This window comes from Lynx canadensis, chromosome E1 (genome assembly GCF_007474595.2).
Source record: "Lynx canadensis isolate LIC74 chromosome E1, mLynCan4.pri.v2, whole genome shotgun sequence".
In the NCBI taxonomy this organism is placed as follows: domain Eukaryota; kingdom Metazoa; phylum Chordata; class Mammalia; order Carnivora; family Felidae; genus Lynx; species Lynx canadensis.
The window spans coordinates 54,490,951-54,510,410 of record NC_044316.2 but is presented as its reverse complement, the minus strand read 5'-3'; the positions used below and the strand labels follow the sequence as shown (position 1 = coordinate 54,510,410).

General features: G+C 54.7%; 1 protein-coding gene and 1 non-coding gene across 5 annotated transcripts; both read right to left on the bottom strand.

Moving 5' to 3' along the window:
- Nucleotides 1-356: 356 nt before the first annotated feature.
- On the bottom strand, nt 357-16,715 carry SLC16A5 (solute carrier family 16 member 5). 4 transcript variants are annotated; one of them, XM_032591137.1, is made up of 6 exons: nt 16,637-16,715; nt 15,294-15,478; nt 11,550-11,808; nt 9,041-9,184; nt 3,164-3,973; nt 357-1,958 (listed from the first exon to the last, which is right to left on the bottom strand). In XM_032591137.1, exons 3-6 carry the CDS (start codon nt 11,746-11,748, stop codon nt 1,711-1,713), a joined length of 1,401 nt encoding a protein of 466 aa, XP_032447028.1. In that variant the 5' UTR covers nt 11,749-11,808; nt 15,294-15,478; nt 16,637-16,715; the 3' UTR covers nt 357-1,710. The 4 variants fall into 4 exon arrangements, with proteins under 4 accessions (XP_032447028.1, XP_030151974.1, XP_030151975.1 ...); XM_030296114.1 differs by lacking the exon at nt 16,637-16,715 and adding an exon at nt 12,068-12,241 and having other exon boundaries at nt 15,294-15,380; XM_030296115.1 differs by lacking the exon at nt 11,550-11,808 and having other exon boundaries at nt 16,637-16,714.
- TRNAK-CUU lies at nt 6,035-6,107 on the bottom strand. The gene has a single exon. It is a non-coding gene; the product is annotated as a tRNA-Lys (tRNA).
- Nucleotides 16,716-19,460: the final 2,745 nt, after the last annotated feature.

Sequence of the window (19,460 nt, the reverse complement as noted above, 5' to 3'; positions counted from 1 at the left end):
GTGAATGGGGGAGGGTCAGAGAGAGGGAGGCACAGAATCTGAAACAGGCTCCAGGCTGAGCTGTCAGCACAGAGCCCGACGCGGGGCTCGATCTCATGGACTGCAAAATCATGACCTGAGCCGAAGTCCGCCGCTTAACCGACCGAGCCACCCAGGCGCCCCCTCCTTTTTTTAAGGCCCAGTGATGGTGCCCAAAATTACACAGCAAATTATGACAGCCCAGAGCCCTTTGCTTCACCTCTGCACTACTTTCCTTGACCATAAGGGGGCACTCATGGCAGGGTCCTGGAAAAAACTGAACATCCCCAAGGATGCTTACTCACGCCAGCTGGGCAGGAAAAGAAGGAAGGCTCAAGTCAGGTCACGAAAATAAAATTTATTTTCCTGATAAGGCTTTCTTGTTGGAGCCTGGTTGAGCCTGAATCAACAAACAAGGACTTAGGTCAGAGCGGACCCCTGCTGAGCAGGGAGCATTGAAGGGGGAGGGGCAGGACTTACGCCTGTTTTCCGGTTTCATTAGTTCACCAGGTTTATAACCTGCGGCAGGAAGGTTTTTGTGTGTGATTCAAACAAACTCTTTTTCCATTGCCTCAGTTGGTACCCTGCTGGGACAAGTTTGGACTGATGACAGCTAGCCCCCAAGTGATGACCACGGTACCAGCAAAAAGAGTATGCATGTGGGGACCACTGACCTCCATGTCACAGGCACAGGCCAACAGGGAGCAGGGTGGACACCTGTGACACAGTAAAGAGAGCAGGACAGGAGGGAGGAGTAAAAGGGCTTCTGTTGCAAAAGCACAGCCCTGTCTTCACAGAGGTCCTTGGGCTCTGCCTAGCAATCCTTCCCCACCCTGCTCAGTCAAATGTCAGGTTTCCATCTACCCCAGCACTAATGTTCATGGCTAAGATTGGGGGGCAGGGGGAGGGGAGGGCAAGGGAGGGAGGGAGACCCTAGAGCAGGCCCTGCTCAGTGTGCAGGGACTCCTCACACTGATTCTAGGACTCAAGCCAAGGAAGGGCTCCCCTCCGGTTCTTTGCTCGGACACCAGGATGGCTCTTCTACCCAACATTTCATCTGTCCGTAGCCTGCGTCCAGGCCAACCCCTCAGCCTGGCCCTCCACCATCACTGGCCATAACTCATTCTCACACGAGGTTCTTCTTCCCAAGGTTCCAGTAAGCATGAGGCCCAGCAACCTGTGCTGTGGGCAGCCCTAAGGCCAAGGCTGGGGCACTTGAGAAGAAATGGGGCAGGAGGGACTCAGAGGTGGGGTGGGCTCTTTGGAACTGTCTGGAGGCCGGAGAAGGACAAAGAGATCACATCAGAGACATTGAGCTAGACTGGAGGGTCTAGTGTGCTGAGTTGCAACAGCAATACTGGACAGCCAGCTGAGCCGAGGAGGGTTTAGACTCACTCTGGTACCCAAGGGGAAAAGTCAGGAGGACCCGCTCCCGGATTCTGCTGGTTGGAAGGAACCCTGAGTCTTTGGAGGCCAGCCTCCAAGGTCCCAGCTCCTGGCTGAGTCCCAATGTACAGAGCCTGGATGGCTTTTGGTTCAGGCTTCCTGGTGAGCCCTTCACCCCAGCCTCTGGCAGCTGGACATCACATCCCTAGGCCGAGGCAGTGGTCACTCACTGACCTCAGGGCTCAGCCACTGGTCACACACAAGACCCTGGGGCTCAGCCGCTGGTCACACACACGATCCCAGGGCTCAGACGCTGGTCACATATGTGATCTCGGTGTACAGCTGCTTCTCGGAACCACGTGGGTCCTCCACTGTGAGGCCTTGCTCTGAGGCAACTTCTGTGATGGCTCCTTCGGCCTCGGCCGGCCTGCCTTGCCTCTCCTTCTTCTGCAGGACACAGAAGCTGCCACCCATGAAGAGGGCAGCTGATATGAGGAAGAAGCTTGACATGTAGAAAACGTAGCTAAAGTTGTTGGTGGTGTCGAGGAGGAGCCCTGGGGGACAGAGAGCAAATTAGGCCACCGTCCCAGGGATACCAGGCCTCCTTCCCACTAACTTGTGTGCTCTCAGAGAGCAGGGACTTATTTTTGGCTCTGCCGTATCCCCAGTATCAGCTATTGTGGCTGGCATCTAGAAGGCACTCAATAGAGATCTGTTGAATGAAACGAGAGGAAACAGGAAACCTGCTCTCCCAGGGGCAGGAAGAACCTCTGGGCCAGAAAAGCACCTAAGGGCCTGTCTCCCTTACCCTTGGTAGCGGGAAGCTAGCAGTCTGGGATATCTGCCCAGCCACGCCCGGACCCTCCTGTACTTCCTCCTGGCTAAGCTGTCTCCACTTGTTGGCTTGTAGAACTCCCTCGGAAACTGGGACTTCAGTGCCACACTTGGGAAGAGTCCCCATCATCACTGCACTACAGTACTAACCCCTGCCATGTACTGACTGTCCCCCAGCAGCAAGGGCTTCACACACCTTCGCTGTCACTTTGAATGTCACACTCTCAGCTGCCTGGCAAGTCTGCTCATGGGGGTCTCTGCTCCCACATCGGTTTGTTTCCCTCCCGGCACAAATCACCGTGCTGAGCAAATCGTGTCTCTCTGCTTTAATTCCGGACTCTCCCACCAGAAAGTCAGCCCTGAGAGGTGGGGACTAGGCCTCCGTATTCAGCCGTGCCCACCAATGCCTGGCACAGGCTGATCGGTGGTGAGGGCAGGTGTTCTTGTCTGCATTTTGTAGATGACACTGTGGTTCAGAGAAGGAAAATGACGTGCCTGGGTCCCACAGGCAGGAAGTGGGAGAGCCAGGATGTTAATAACAGGAAACATGTGCGTGCGTGGCACTTATTACGTGCCAGGCTTTCTGGTAAGCTCTTTGCTATGTAACGGTGATCCTCACAAGCCTACAAGGTAGATTCTCTCATCGCCCCCACTTTACTGATAAGAAAACAGAGGCACAGAGAAGAAGGGGAAGGGCTCCAGTACAGCTGGTACGAAAATCCTTATTTTTAACTATTTACACCCTGGGTGCCAGCTGGGGAACAGTCTGCGGCCAGGCCCCTAAGGTGTTTGGGAAAAATCGGATTCCAGGTTCCTAGCCCTGGAGATGCTGGATGGCACCCGAATCTGTCCAGACTGTTCCTCTCCTCCCTGTCTCCATATCCCGCCACCCAGGTCCCGCCCTCCCTCCCTCCCGGGGCCTCACCAGCCAGTGGCGGGGAGGTAAGGATGGAGATGCTCTCCAGGATGGTGAAGAGGCCCAGGGCGCTGGAGAACCGATCCATGGGCACAATGTCCATGAGCACCTGGAAGAGGAGGGCACCAATGCCACTCATGGACACGCTGTACACCAAGCAGTAGACCACCAACACCCGGAAGTCCGCCGACGCTGCACACACCAGGTTGGTGAGGCCATTGAGCAGGGTGGCCAGGCTGAACAGGTACTTCCGGTGGCCAGCAAAGTCCCGCCGGCCTGCCAGCAGCCCAGCCACGGGCCGCAGGAAGATGTTGCTGAAGCCGATGATGGAGATGAGCAGGGCCGCCTTGTGCTCGTCCACCCCATGCCGCGTGGCGTACGGCACCAGGAAGACGTGAGGCAGCGGGAAGCCCAGGATCATCCACATGACGCCCAGCGTGAACACTCGGTAGCCCGCGTTGTGCCGCAGGATGTCGAAGGCCAGGTGGCGCTGGATGGCCGCACCGCACGCTGCCAGGCAGCCAGGTGCGGATGTCTTGGAAGGTGGAGGGGGGCCTTCTTTGGTCTCAGGGGCCGTGCTGGTGGCCACAGGCCTCAGGATGGCCCCGCAGACGCAGCAGTGGAGAAGGACCCCGCCGAAGATGAGGAAAGTGCCTCTCCAGCCCAGGTTCTCCAGGAGGTAGCGGGAGAGCAGTGGCCAGAGCGTGATGCCCAGGGAGACGCCCACTGAAGCCAGTGCGTTGGCCAGTGCCCGATGGCGGGAGAAGTAGAAGCCCAGCACCGTGATGCTCGACTGGAAGCTGAAGCACATGCCCAGGCCTGCAGGGGGAGAGAGACCAGCTCAAGGGCATTGGGGGGGCCTCCCACCAGCACTCGGAGCGGGGTCATGGGGTCGTGTCCCATGTCTGCCCTCCTTCCGCTCTAGCCCAGACCCACTTCCAGGTCCCCAAGGATGGATTTAAGATGGAAGCAGCCTGCCTCACCACCTCCTTAGAAGCGTCCCACCCCTGCCCTCAGATCTGCCTTCCCAGGACTGCCGGGGTCATACCTGTTGCCCTTGGCACAGCACCAGAGTGATCTTTAAAGACCTAAATTGAGGGGCACCCGGTGGCTCAGTCGGTTGAGCGTCCGACTTCGGCTCAGGCCATGATCTTATAGTTCATGAGTTCAAGCCCTGCATCAGGCTCTGTGCTGATAGCTCCGAGCCTGGAGCCTGGTTCAGATTCTGTGTCTCCCTCTCTGCCCCTCGCCCACTTATGCTCTGTCTCTCTCTCAAAAAAGAGTAAATAAACATTAAAAAAAAAAAAAAAAAACTAAATTGGGGTAAGTCCCTGCCCCGCTTAGCTTTCCAAAGACTTCCCATCACATCTAGGAAAAAAAAAATGCCACAGAATTTACTATGCCCTGGAAGGCTCTGCACAGTCTGGCCCTGATCATCTCAGGCCATTGTCCCTGTCACTCACCATGATTGAGCGACATCAGCTTCTTTCTCTTCCTCTGGACACCAAGCTGCCCCTCACCGCTGGACATTTGCCGGTGCTGTTCCCACTGCCTAGAATACGCTTCCCTTAGACCTCCCTCTCCTGGCTCAGTTCAGATGCCACCCGCGACCCAATCCATGTCTGCCCTGCACAGCTGAACATGTTAGAGGGAAAGCTCACAACTACACCATGACCACGGCCCTCGGGCCACCTGCGATGCCACCGTCCATTTATTCTCTTGCCCTCCCGGAAGAGCACCAGTCCTTCTCCATGCATCCCCACCCGTTCCCCATCCTCACTCCCAACTGACCACCTGCCTCCCACCTGTGACACTGGACGGTCCAGACTGCCAGCTGAGACCAATCCTCCACTTACACCTGCATCTTGTCTACTCAAAGTTGTATCCCTCCAGCAATTTCCCTCTCCTGCACCAACCATTTTCTCCTCTTTGCCAGATCATTCTCCTTTATCGTTATTTCTCCCATTAAAACCAAACCGAAACAGAAACCCTGCCATCGCTCCCTTCTCAGTACCTGCTCCTGGTGGCCCTGAGGGTCCCCAGCCCTCCCTTTGGAAGCTGGTGAGTATCATGAGCCTAGAGTAAATCCTAGGCCATTCTATCCTGCAGTATAGGTGAGACAGGAGTCAGAGGCTTGGAGAGCCACAGGCAAGGGTAAGAGAAGAGAATTTGAGAAGGATTGAGGAGGAAGTGAGACATCAGAGGGAAAAGCAACTCACTTATGGCCTGCGAGCAGTTAGCACTGACCCTCCTCACTGTGACCATCATGATGAGTTTTGCCTTATGCCTTGAATCCTGATGTTTTCCCTCAAGTCCATAAGAAGACGCACCTGCTTCCTAAACTTACATGTTCACGATGTACCTTGATTGTAAACCTTTTGGTGTTAGCTGTTTCTTGTGGGGCTCCTGTTATCAGCTTTTTTTTTTTTTAGTGTTTATTTTTGGTTTTTTAAAAAAAATTTTTAACGTTTATTTATTTTTGAGAAAGAGAGACAGAGCACAAGTGAAGGAGGGGCAAAGAGAGAGAGGGAGACACAGAATCCAAAGCAGGCTCTGAGCTGTCAGCACAGAGCCAGGCACGGGGCTTGAACCCACAAACTGTGAGATCATGATCTGAGCTGAAGTTGATGCTCAACCGACTGAGCCACCCAGGCACCCCTATTCTTGAAAGAGAGAGCGAGCAGGTAAGGGGCAGAGAGAGGGAGACAGAATATCCAAAGTGGGCTCCGTGCTGACAGCAGAGAGCCCAATGTGGGGCTCAAACTCACAAACAGAACTTGACCTGAGCTGAAGTTGGACACTTAACCAACTGAGCCAACCAGGTGCCCCAACCAGCTTCTAATTGAATGTGGGTTTTGCTTTTGTTTTAAGTAGGCTCCATGCCCAACATGGGGCTTGAACTCACGACTCTGAGATCAAGAGTCACATGCTCTACCGACTGAGCCAGCCAGGCACACTTTTAAAGTTATATTTTGACCCAGTCTGTAAGATTCTGTCAGCAGGGGAGTTTTACTCTATTGCATGGAACGATACTCATTATATATTGTGAAGTTAATAAAGCAGTTTAAAAAAGCAAAAAATGGGGGGTGGGGCGCCTGGGTGGCTCAGTCGGTTAAACGTCGGACTCTTGCTTTTGGCTCAGGTCATGATCTCACTGTTCGTGAGATTGAACCCAGCATCTGGCACTGCACTGATGGCTTAAAGCCTGCTTGGGATTGTCTCTCCCTCTCTCTCTCTGCCCCTCCCCCACTTGTGCAAACATGTGCTCTCTATCCTTTCTCTCAAAATAAATAAACTTAAAAAAAAAAACAAAAAACATAGGGCACCTGGATGGCTCAAATCTGTTGAGCATCCAATTCTTTTTTTTTTTTTTTAATGTTTATTTTTTTTTTTTTTAAATTTTTTTTTCAACGTTTTTATTTATTTTTGGGACAGAGAGAGACAGAGCATGAACGGGGGAGGGGCAGAGAGAGAGGGAGACACAGAATCGGAAACAGGCTCCAGGCTCTGAGCCATCAGCCCAGAGCCCGACGCGGGGCTCGAACCCACGGACCGTGAGATCGTGACCTGGCTGAAGTCGGACGCTTAACCGACTGCGCCACCCAGGCGCCCCTTTAATGTTTATTTTTGAGACACAGAGAGAGATAGAGTATAAGTGAGGGACGGGCAGAGAGAGAGGGAGACACAGAATTGGAAGCAGGCTCCAGGCTCTGAGCTGTCAGCACACAGCCCGACGTGGGGCTTGAACTCATGGACTGCGAGATCATGACCTGAGCTGAAGTTTGATGCTTAACTAACTGAGCCACCCAGGAGCCCCTTTGAGCATCCAATTTTTTTTTTATTTTTAAAATTTTTGTTAATGTTTATTTATTTTTGAGAGAGAGAGAGAGAGACAGAGTGTGAGTGGGGGAGGGGCAGAGAGAGAGAGAGAGGCAGACACAGAATCCAAAGCAGACTCCAGGCTCCAAGCTGTGAGCACGGAGCCTGACATGGGACTCGAACCCACAAACTGTGAGATCATGACCTGAGCCGAAGTCGGACGCTTAACCGACTCAGCCACCCAGGCACCCTGAGCATCCAATTCTTGATTTCAGCTCAGATTAGGATTCCAGGGTTGTGGAATCGAGCCCTGCATCGGGCTCTGTGATGAGTGTGGAGCGTACTTAAGATTCTATCTCTTCCTCTGTGTGTGAGTGCGTCTCTCTCTCCCTCCCTCTCTCTCTCTCTCTCTCTCTCTCTCTCTCAAACAAACAAACAAACAAACAACACAATCTAAAAAAGGCGGGGAGGAAAGGGCGCCCGGGTGGCTCAGTCCCTTGAGTGTCCAACTCTTGATTTCAGCTCAGGTCATGAGATCCAGCCTGTTCTGGGCTCTGCACTGAGCATGGACCCTGCTTGAGATTCAATCTCTCTCTCTCTCTCTCTCTTCCTCTACCCCTCCCCTGTTCAAGTGTGCGCACGTTCTCTCTCACTCTCTAGAAAAAAAAAAAAAAGGCAAAACAAAGCAAAGCAAAACAAAAAAAAACCCTCTCTTGACCCCAGCCTCTTCTGGATACTGGCCCATTTCTCCATTCCCCTTCACTGTAACTTCCTGGAAATACCGTTTATCTTGGCTGTCTCCAATTCCTGTCTTCCTATTCTCTTTTGAATCTATTCCAATCAGACTTTCACTCTCACCTCTGCTCCAGAATTGCTCTTATCAACGTCACCAACCTCCATATTGCCAAATCCAAAGATCAAGGCTGGTCCCCTCCAACTGATCCACAGCAGCCCTCACTCCCGCCACGACCCCGTGCACTTTCTTTGCTTGCTTTCGTGAGAAATCCTGCTCTCCCGTGTCTCTTCCTGCCTCTGTCACTTCTTCCCACCCAGAATGCTGGGCACTGCAGGGTCCTGGGACTCAGTGTTCAGGCCTCCTCAGCCACCCACCCTTGTTCCCTCAGGGAGAGCAGGATGATACTTCGCCTCAAGACCTGAATGCCAGCCATGTCTTCATCCCTAACTGCCTATTGCAGCTCAGATGGGATGTGTCCACACCTGAGCTTCCCAAGCGCCCACAAACCTGCTCCTCCCCTAGTTTCCCCATTGTGGTTAAAGGCTACTTCATCCTTCTGGTGGTTTGGGGCAAAAACCTTGGTGTCACCCTTCTTGGGTCCTAGAAGCTTGGGTTGTCCTTGATTCTTTTCTGCACCTCACCTGCAGTCCTGAGCCTGACCACTTATCGTCTCCATCACATTGCCCTGGTTGAAGGTATAGCCACTTCCTGTCTGTACCTGTTCTCCTGCTCCAACCTGGTGCGCCGCCCCCCCAGTGCTCAATACAGGAGCCAGAGTGGTGCTCTACAAATGGCAGTTGGATGATGTTACTGAACCCCCCCATCCAGCCGCCACCCCACCTTTTGACCCCCTTACTCGTGTGCTTCTACCCTACTGGCCACCTCACTGCCTGCTGGGCGCTTCTGGGCCTTTGCCCTTGCTGTTGCAATGCTCTTTCCCCAAGGGCCTGGTTGCAGATTCCCTCACCTCCCCATTAGTTCTCTGCCCAAATGTCCCCTTCTCTGCAAGGCTTTCCCTCACTGCCCTGTTGAAAGTAGTAACCTCTCCCGCCCTTGCTTTACCTTCCGCATGGGGTGTTCTAGATATTTTACCTCTTTGCTTGTTGAATCTCTGCCCACCCCCATCCCGAGCCAGGACACGATCATATCAGCTGTCCTGTCTTCTCAGGTGCTTGTCATGATCAGCAACAATCCTTCTTTATTTATCTGTTCGTTGTCCTTCTCCCTCGTGTGACTAGAAGCAGCCCCAGAAGATAAGGCACACTGCCTGCACTTACGTCTGGCACTTTTTAGGAGGCACCCAGAAATTCTAGAAATGGGAATGCAGTCACCTGTGATGAATCCTGCCGTGAGGTAGAGCTGGCTAAGGGTGTGGCAGAAGGAGCTGGCCACCATGCCGAGGCTGGCCAGTGCGCCCCCCAGCATCACCGTCACTCTGCAGCCAAAGCGTCCCACCAGGATGCTGCATAGGGGTCCTGTGAGGAGGAGCAGGGAAGGGCAGGGGTGAGGAGGCAGCCAGCAGGTGGCAGCTGAGTGAGGAGGACTGCAGGGAGGCAGACAGGGGGGTCGGGAGGTGCTTCCAGCAGGAACTAGTGTGGCAGCTTAAAGGGCACAGCCCTGAGGCCTATAAGCCTAGATTTTGATTGCCACCCTGCCACAGGCTGGCTCTGGGCTGGGGCAAACGCAATCCCTCTCTGTGCCTCAGTTTCCTCCCCTACAGGAGGTCACACTGGATGACATCTGACCAGCTGCGAGGGGAGGTCCCACGAGTGTTCAGGCCCTTGCCTACCTCCCATTCTCAAGAGGACTGGCCACAGTCCTCCCACTATGCTCCATCACGTCCAGGGTGGGCAGCCTGGGACCCCGGAGAAAACTGGGTGGGGTGCCCGCTCCCCCTACCCCCATCACATCCAGCCAACACAAAGTCTTGCACTCAGATGTTTGGCTTCTGGTGGAGAAGGGCCTGTTCTCTTCCACCCCACCCCCATCCCGAGCTGCTTTCTCACGACTCCAGAGCCAGGGCAGAAAGCAGCCGGTCCTGGCTGGCTGCTTCTCCTCACCTGGCAGGGCTTCATTCACCAAGTGCCCTGCCCTCAAGGACACATAATGGAGTTTCTCCAGAGTTACTCTCCCAGAGCGCAGCCAAAAGGACAAGGGAAGTGTGTGCCTCTGGGGTAGAGGGGGGTGTGAGCCAGTATGAGTACGGGAGTGACAGAGGAAGTGAGTGGCCCATACTCAGAGATAATCAAGCAGAGGCCGCTATAGAGAGGCAAGCCTCTGCAGTGAACATGACTGCTGTCCCACACTTCTGCCATCTTCCCCACCCCAAATTCTGGCCTGACTTTGGAAAAGTCCTGAGTCATGGAGTTCGGGGTGGGGCTGGGACCTGTGCCAGCTGAGGGTGCCGGGAGGCAGGGGGTTTCCTCTGCAGGGGCACTGCTCCCCAAACCCACTCTGCTACCCTGAGCATGCCCTGCACTCTGTGCTTGCTTGTTTTCTTCATCTCTAAGATGGGTGGGGCAGGGAGTGCCTGGGATCAAGGACACATTCAAGTTTAAAATGTCTACAATACTCTGAATGAGTATGGGCTAAAGGTGTATGTATGTGAGGCAGACAGGCATCCCAGGCCGACTGAGGGGCTGGTGTGCCTGCCAGGGGGCGGTGAGTCTAAAGCTGGTGGAGAAGTGGGGGTCCCCACTGGGTGCCGGTTTCCCAGTACCTGACGCAGACCCCGCTCCGGAAGCGTGGAAGCAACTGCCTGAGGTTCCAACTTCTACTCCAGCCTTGTAGGTGAAAAGGTCATGCGGTCTGGGCCAGTCCCAGCCTTTCCCAGGGCCCCGAGCCCATGCCCTGGGGCGGCAGGTGCAGGGATCACCTCAGTGAGGGCATCTATCCCAGTCTGACCTCCCGCCCAATTGGAAGGAAGGACCTGGAATAACAAGGAGGCTGCTGGTACCAGGTGGAGGGAGTGGCAGGAGGTTGGTAGGGAGATGGGGTCACCTGAGGCAAGCAAGCACACCCATGGGGAGAGTCCTGAGGACTGGGAGATCTGGCTGCGGTTGACCGGCCCCCACCCTGACACCGGGAGGAGGTCACTGTCTACGGAGTCTCCGTGATAGAGCTCTCAGGAGCCAGGGGCAGGCCCCTGAGCCCAAGTCTATTGTAGAGAGCCTCGCAGGCAGCCCTGGCCTTCCCCCTTCACAAGGTGAGGGGGTCACATTCCTGGAGGAGCTAAACAGGAAATGAGGTGGGGCACTGCCTTCCCGGCCACCTCCCCAGCCCTTCTGCCTCAGGGTGAGAGATGGGGCTCTTGCCCTGCCCCGATCTTGCACCTGGTGTGTACCTCAAGCCCCCTTTCCCATACTGAAGACTCTAATGAGGACTTCCAAATACTACTTTCCGGGGAGTCATGTGATCTTCCCTATGATCCCATGTAGGAGGTGGGTAGGGTGCTGGGCATTACCTCTATATTGCAGAGGAAGCAACAGGTTCAGAGAGATCACTCAAGTGTCTCTTCCTCAAGTCTGCTGAGTGCCTGACATTCCTACAGTCTGCATTGATCCCCCAGCCACTGAGAGGATTGGCTTTGTATCCCAGGAGCCTCTAGCCCTCTCCCCCTCCCCAGCCCAACCTAGCCCAGACCTGCCCAGCCCAGACCTATGGGATTCCAGCCAGGGGGGCTGGCCCTGCTGAAATCAGGTGACATCTTAGGAATTCACCCCATGAGACAAAGCCTTTGGTCGCAGAGAGAGGGATCCAGGAGGCCAGGGAGACTGTGGCTTCCTCTCTCACCCCCTGCTCTTTCTCAACCCTCCCTTGGGCCCTCCCCAGGCTGCTCACCCCCAGCGTGGAGCATGGCTGTCAGGATGGAGGGGAACCAGGAGGTCTCACTGTTGCTGGCCTGGAACTCATGCTGCAGTTCAGTGAAGAAGATGCCAGTGCATGTGGGGAAGCCCAGGGTGAGGCCCTGGGTCACCAGGGAGGCCAGCAGCACTACCCAGGCCCAGCAGCCCTCTGCACGCTCCAGGACCTGGGGCATCCTTTGCCGCAAATTCTGCTGTCACCGCCTCACTGTCACGGCTGCCACTGCCTGGGCCACCTGTGGAGGGGACAGAATGGAGCTGCCGACCCTCCCCGTGTTCACCTGCCACTTTCCCTGGGTGGCTGAAACCATTCCTTCCTCTTGCCCCAGCACTAGGTATCACCAAGTGTACCGCCCCCTAGGAGATGGCCAGAGGCAAACACGCTGGCCTTGGCATTTCCTTTCACCCACTTCCCAGAGCCAGCCTGGCAGGAGGGGCAGGTAGGTGAGCCAACAATGCAACAGGGCAGGTGGGTGGAACTCTTCCTAGACTTACATCGTTTGGTGGTCAGCGGGTGGTACTTCCTGGCCCAGTCTTGGGGTCCCCTCCCGCACACAGCAAGCGCTCAGTAGTCGCTTGTAGAATGGAACAGACCTCTAGAGCCAGCCTAGTCCCAATGCCCCCGCAGGCACACACAGATGTATTTTCAAACATCCATAAGCAGGCTTCCTGCACACAAACACAGACTTTCACAACGCTGCCGGCTCTACTGTCATTGCTGTTGAGACTGCCTAGGTGGGTGAGCCGGTGCTGAGTGTAGTCAAAGGAGCACACACAGAATAGTCCTCCAAGGGCACCAAACCAGCAGCTTTCAGGAAAAGGCTCAGGTCTCATCCAAAGGCCCTTGGCACTTACTCCTTTCACAGGGAGCCCATGACAGAGTCAAGTTCTACAGTGATGCTGGATAATGACCCACCACCTGCCAGGGCTTCTCTGAGCAACCCCTCCACCCACCCCCAAACATGCAGATACATACACAGCCACACATGGGCATATGCCAAGATACATGTTCACGGACACACACATACACACACACACACACACACACTGCATAGACAGAAACACACAGGTACACAGACGTATGTGCAGACACACTTACACCGATACACGCTCACACAGAAAAATCTAGAGACACAGACACACACACAGTCATACATGCAGACATGCACAGACATATACAGACAGACACATGCAGACATCAAATGTACAAATACACACCTACACGGACACATGCAGACAAGCCCAGAGATAAACAAATGCTACACAAATATACAGGCACACCACATGCACATGGGGTCACACACCATGCAGATGAAACCGTACCACCCCCATATCTGGCTCAGTCTTATCTCAGTTTCTCACCTCCCCCCCCTCCACACCGCCCATCCGGGCCGCCCTCCCATCTCAGAAGCTGCTGTAACCCGACCTCAAAGCCTCAAGGCCCCCTCCTCAAATGCAGAGTGCTTTTCCAGTCCCCTCTCTCTGGGCTCTCCTCCTGCTTCCTGGTTCCCCGTGGCCTTCAGACCTCACCCGCACTCAGAGCTCTGGGCTCTGGCAGCCTTCACCCCAGTGAAGCCAATGGATCCCCTGAGCTCCGGTTCCCACAGTTTTCTTCCTTTTAGCCCCAGGTCCTGGGAAGATCCATGGAAACTCAGGAAACTATCAGAAATATGCAACCCCATCTTCCCAACATGCCGAGCGCTCCACACCTTCTGCCCCAGGCTCAGGTGCTTTAAAATAGCACCTATGGGAACCGCCCTAAACTGCCTCCTTCACACGCTCCAATCTCTCTCTTCTCTGGACACAAAGTCTGCTCCCTCCCCAGAGGACCCCCAGGAGCCCTGCCAAAGTGAGTGGTCCATTCAGCCCAACCTCAGGGTGAGTGAGAGTGTGCGTGCGTATGCTGTACGCGCTGGCGTCCTGCCATCCTGGCTCCTGCATGTGATACTGGCCCTAGAGATCCCTCAGCCCCAATCCTCCTGGCCCAGTTCCGGGCTCGGGCAAACATCAGACTCAGACACAGTCCCTTCTAGGATTTCTGTATCCACAGCAAATGGAAAGGCCACCAGCGCCACCTGATCCTGTCTGTGCTGGCCCAAATGTCCCCTCCACACCCTCGCCACAGTTTGTACCCCCCCCCCCCTGCTCTCCCCTCTTCTTCCCAGGACGCCCAGGCTTCCTCCACAACCTTCTCCTCCTCCTGCCCTTTCCGTCCCCACTGCTCTACTCCTGTCCCATCTGAGCCCTGGGACCCTGCCGGTTCCCTTCAGAGTAGCACACTGTCACTGACCCCAAGGTGGCAGGGAGGAGGTGGGTGACAGGGGAGACATGTGGGGGAGGGGGCGCTGGAGGCTGGACCTCAGCCCAGCCCCTCCCCATTTCCCAGTTCTGGTCCTTTCTTGTTCCTGCTTGTCCTGCCCTCTACAGAGAGGTTTCTAGAATACCCTTCTCAGCAGCCACTTCTCTGGGCAGCCCTTCGGGGACTTTGTCCAGGATTCTGACCTTTACTCTGAATCTTTCAATGGGGCTGACTCTTCCCAGTTTCTCCTTCCTCCAGGCCTCCAGGGACAGTCAGAGCCCAGGAAACCCCAAGCACCTTTGCTTTTTCTTTGCCGGCTGGGACCCCTGGCCTCCCTCTGGGAGTTCCCTTGTAAACTCTGCCTGCCACAAGGGGGCGTCCTCTTCCATACCCCCAGTGACTCCTAGGTCACAGCTTTTTGGTCCCTTTGTTCCTCCAGCCCCTTCGTCCAGTAAACTGGGCCCTCCTCAAGAACTAAGCTGTGGACATTCCAAAATCCTAGCCAGAGAGAATCCTGTTGGTCCTTCAAGATTCAGTCCTGACAGCACTCCTGGGAAGCTCCCCTGGCCCCCACCCCAGGCTGGGCTAGGCCTTCTTCCTCTATTTCTCTTTTTTTTTTTTCAAATGTTTTATTTATTTTTGAGGTGGGGAGGGGCAGAGAGGGAGGGAGACACAGAATCCGAAGCAGCCTCCGGGCTCTTGAGCTGTCAGCAGAGCCCAATGCGGGGCTAGAACCCATGAGCAGTGAGACCATGACCTGAGCCAAAGTTGACGCTTAACTGACTGAGCCACCCAGGTGCCCCTGTTTCCCTTTTTTGAAAAAGTGTTTTATTTTGGGGGCACCTGGGTGGCTCAGTCGGTTATGCATCTGACTCTTGGTTTCAGTTCAGGTCACAATCTCCCGATTAGTGAGTTCGAGCCCTGCATTGGGCCCTGTGCTGATAGCTCAGTCTGGAGCCGGTTTCAGATTCTGTGTCTCCCTCTTTCTCTGCCCCTCCCCCACTCACGCTCTGTCTCTCTCTCTCTCTCAAAAATAAACAAAAAAATTTAAATATAAAAAAAGTTTTATTTTATTCATTTTTTAGAGAGAGCAAGTGAGAGAGGGGGGAGTAGGAGACAGGGAGAGAGAGAATCCAAAGCAGTCTCTGCACTATCAGCACAGAGCCTGATTCAGAGCTCAAACTCACAAACTGTGAGATCAGGACCTGAGCTAAAGTCAGAGGCTTAGCCTACTGAGCCACCCAGATACCCCTATTTCTCTCCTAAATAGTACTTTTCACACCACATTGGAGTGGATTATTCCCTTGTTTATCATTGTCGACCCTCCTCCCCCCACCCCCCACGCTATGAGCAGGGACCTCTTCACACACCCCACCCAGCCTTGGGTGAGCACAAAAGATAATATCAATGTGAGTGACCCACCTGTGTTCCCTGGGAGGCAGGCAAGGCCAGGACCAGGGGTGACCTGGCTTCCTGGCTGACAGGTCCATTCCAGGAGAGTCAAGCAGAGCAGAGCAGAGATGGGGCTGGGTGCTTTGGCTCCAATTCTGTCCCAGCAGGGAAGTGGTCTTTCCTTTGTACTGGGCACCATGAATCATGATCACTGCCTGGCATGTGGTTGAGGCAAAGAAAGAAATGCGGCTAGAGACACTTCACTCTCACTTCCTGGGACTGGAAGTGAGCAGCTTTTCACAGGAGCTGCCCACCTCAGCCCTCAGGAACCCCAGCCCAGAGTGAGACTACCTTCACGCCCAAGTGGCAGGGAGCTGGGTTTATGGGCAGGGCACAAATTCAAATAGCATTTCTTGTCCTTCACACATTGCACACACACCTTGGTTTGTTTTTAGGGCTTCCCATCTGATGCCAGAGCCCTCCCTAGGCCCTCAGAATCCCCTCTCTGCCCCGCTAAGCTTGCAGGCATGGTCACAGGAGTGAGCCAAAGCTCTCTTGCAGGGTCTTGGTGTGCTGAGCGGAGGGGATGGCTCCTTTCCCACGGTGAGGGGAAAAGGAAGAACCACCAGCCCCAGAGCAGTCCCTGAAGATCCCTCCCTTCCCAGACCCCATATGAGGCAGGGCCCAGGACACAGGGTGGCAGTGGTAGGGCTTCCTCTGGACAGAAGAGCTGCCAGAACCAGCTTGAGGTTGGGACTGACAAGTCTTCAAACCTCTGCACTTGGCAGGGGCTATGGAAGGAACAGGGCGTTCCAGGTCTCCTCGAACTGGGGCAGGTCGCCCTCCTCCTCTCTCTGCCTCCAAAGGTTCCCCCACATTCAGGGGCCGGCTGACCTCAGCCTGGGTGGGGGATGGGATAGGTAGGCCACAGGGACTTCATGAGCTCTTCCCAGCCTGGCCCCGTTCCCTGCCGTCCTGGCTCTCGTTTCCATTCTGCTTTCCCACCCTCCCCAGGACGGATCTCCTCTGGGTGGGGCGTCTGGGACGCCCAGGCGGCGCCCGCGTGATTTCAGGCCAGGCCTTGCGCGGTGCCGGTGCCGGTGCCGGTGCCTCCCCCAGCCCCCTAGGCCCTGGAGGATGGGAACGGCTTGGGAGAGACCCCTCAGGCATGGGGGTCCCCAGCCATCCCAGGCTGGGGCAGCTCAGGAATGGGACAAGACTTTCCTGGATCCTCAACCCAGAGCCCGTCACAAGCGGGAAGGGGCCCAGGACGCCCACGGCGAGGCGGGTCTGCGACGGCGCTGGCGAGGACCTCGGCGGGAGGGCACCTTTGGGACAGTGCGGGGGAGGGGGGTCCCGGGGGGCCCGCTCACCGGCTCGCGCGGCCCGGCAGAAAAGCGGCTCCACTCCCGCCGCGCCCGGCTTCCTGCGGCCCGGCCAGCGGGCGATGGAGGAGGCAGGACGCCGACAGGCGGAGAACCGCGCCCTCGAGGGGCGGGCACAGGGCGCCGGTGGGCGGGCCCACCTCCGAGTCCCCGTCCAGTGGGGAAGGAGGCGGGGCCTCGTGGTGGGGGGGCGTGGCTGGGCGTGACTGGGTCCTGCACCTCCAACCTCAGCCTGGCCCAGTGCTCCGAGTGGCCAGGACCGTCCAGTAGCTGGGCGGGGCTTGAGATGCCAGCTCCGCGAGACGGTTAGCATATCATTAGCTTGTGATTTGCATAGGTCGCAGACTCTTTTCCACTTGTGGATTTTTCTGCTCCCTCTACGCGCTAGAGCCTCCAGGAATGGGAGGGAGGGAGAAAGCGTGCCATTAAGGGGCTCCACCTCCCAGCGGGAGTCGGGTGGGAGGCCAGGGTGGAGCGTTCTTTGGCGGCTTTAGCTCCCCAGTGGTCCTTGCGTTGAAAGCCTGGAGCTTGAGGGCCGCACCAGGAGAACGCAGGCAGACACCCGCGGTCGAGCGTAGAGGGCCACCCTCAGACCTTTGGAGGCAGATCAGAAGACGGCCACCACTTCCGCATGCGCTCTTCAGAGCTGCGGGCTCTTTTCCATCTTCCTCCCCACTAGCCAGCCCTTAATATGTATTATTTAAAGCTTATTCAGTTACTACAAAGTTACTGTAATCAAGACAGTTTGGTGCGGGCGTCAGGATAGACATAGGTCAAATAGAAGAGAATTGAGAATAAGCCCTCATATTTCTGATGAGCTGATTTTCCACAAAGATGTTGAGACAACCCAGTGTGGAAAGAATGGTCTTTTCGGCAAATGGTGCTGGAACAACTGAAAATCCATATGCAAAAAGATGAGCTCGGATTCTCACCACACACCATTTTAAAAGGGGGGGGGGGGGGAGAGCGCCTGGGTGGCTCAGTCGGTTAAGCGTCCAACTTTGGTTCAGCGTCCGACTTTGGCTCAGGTCATGAACTCTCTGTTAGTGAGTTTGAGCCCTGAATCAGGCTCCGTGCGGACAGCTCAGAGTCTGGAGCCTGCTTTGGATTCTGTGTCTTCCTCTCTCTCTGTTCCTCCCCCCCCACTCACACTCTGTCTGTCTCTCAAAAATATATAAAAAATAAGGGACTCCTGGGGGGGGGGGTGGCTCAGTTGGTTAAGCCTCGGGCTTTGGCTCAGGTCATGATCTCATGGTTGGTGAGTTCCAGCCTAGCATCGGGCTCTGTGCTGACAGCTGGGAGCCTGGAACCTGCTTGGGATTCTGTGTCTCCCTTTCTCTCTGCTCCTCCCTCACTCACAATCTGTCTCTCTTTAAAAAAAAAATATATATATATATACACACACACACACACACACACACACATACACATATAATTTTTAAAAAAGGATCATCGGGGCGCCTGGGTGACTCAGTGGTTAAGCATCTGCCTCTGACTTAGGTCGTGATCTCTCAGTTCTCAAGTTTGAGCCCTCCAGTGGGGCTCTCGGCTGTCAGCCTGGAGCCGGCTTCAGATCCTCGGTCTCCCTCTCTCTGCCTCTCCCCAACTTTCTCTCTTTCTCTCAAAAATAAATAAGTAAATAAATAAATAAATAAAATAAGTAAATTAAATAAATAAATAAATTAATTAATTAAAAAAATAATCAAACACTTTTGTGTGCCAAAACACTTATCAGGAAAGTGAAAAGATACCCCTCAGAATGGGAGAAAATATTTGCAATAATATAGCCGAGAAAGAACTTGTATCTAGAATATGCAAAGAACACATATAACCCAACAACCAAAAGACAAATAACCTCATTAAAAAATGGGTAAAAGGTCTGAGTAGACATTTCTCCAAAGAAGACATACAAATGGTCAACAAGCACATGAAAAGATGCTCAACAGCATTAGTCATCAAGGAAACTCAAATCGAAACCACAATGAGATACCACTTCACCCACCCTAAGATGCCTTAACTTCTGGGTGAATTGTGTAGGAGATGCCTGTATTAGTTATAAGGTACATCTTGGACACATATCATCACTGTGCCTATGTCTCATTTCTTGCCAGCGGTCTCAGTGCTGGGATTGGCTCTTACACGAAGGGTCATTTAGCTTAGCCTGAATTTCCTTAGATACAAACAGTGGGAGGAGGGGATGGGATCCATTAAAGTGCATCCTTGGTCCTCTAGGGATGGTCTCAAGCCTTGGGGGGTCTGGTATGGGAGACTGAGGGGATCATACTCAGGGGTCTGCACCATCTCAGCACCCCTCATCTCAGCCTGGCTTAGTCCTGTCAGTGGCAGTTCCTGCCCCTGGGTACTCAGAACAGGCAGGATACAGCCCTCCACCCCATCCCTGGGTACTCTGGTGGGATCCAGGGTCTCAATACCCAGGGATTTCCTGGAAGCTCCTACCCTCTCTTTGCCCCAGGATCTCACTGTCCTCTGGGAACCTCCACCCTTACATTTGACCTCTGCTTCATCAAGATAAAATTTGTATAGCTGTGGGCACACTCCTTCCACCACCCTGGATCCTGAGTGCCTTTCCACGGTGAGGTTTCCTCCAGGCTGGGGCATGGTCACAGTGGCTGCAGAGCTCAGAGCCAGTGTCTGGGGCTCTCAGACATTCTCTATACCTTCCCCAGCCTTCCTCTGTGACTGTCCCCTGAGTGCTGGTCTAAGTGCACAGCCTAGTTTCAGGTCCTGTGTTGTTAGGGCCTATGACAGCTGTCAATAAGGAGTGGGTGACCAAGGACAGAGTTGGAAGGGT

Bases quoted from the DNA above. Each gene is read 5' to 3' on its own strand.
- SLC16A5 (XM_032591137.1), bottom strand. From the start codon at position 11,748: ATGCCCCAGGTCCTGGAGCGTGCAGAGGGCTGCTGGGCCTGGGTAGTG. The intron at 3,974-9,040 runs GTGACTGCATTC...CTCCCCCTGCAG, and splicing joins CACGGCAGGATTCATCACAG to GCCTGGGCATGTGCTTCAGC. The intron at 1,959-3,163 runs GTGAGGCCCCGG...TCTGTCCCCCAG, and splicing joins TACCTCCCCGCCACTGGCTG to GGCTCCTCCTCGACACCACC.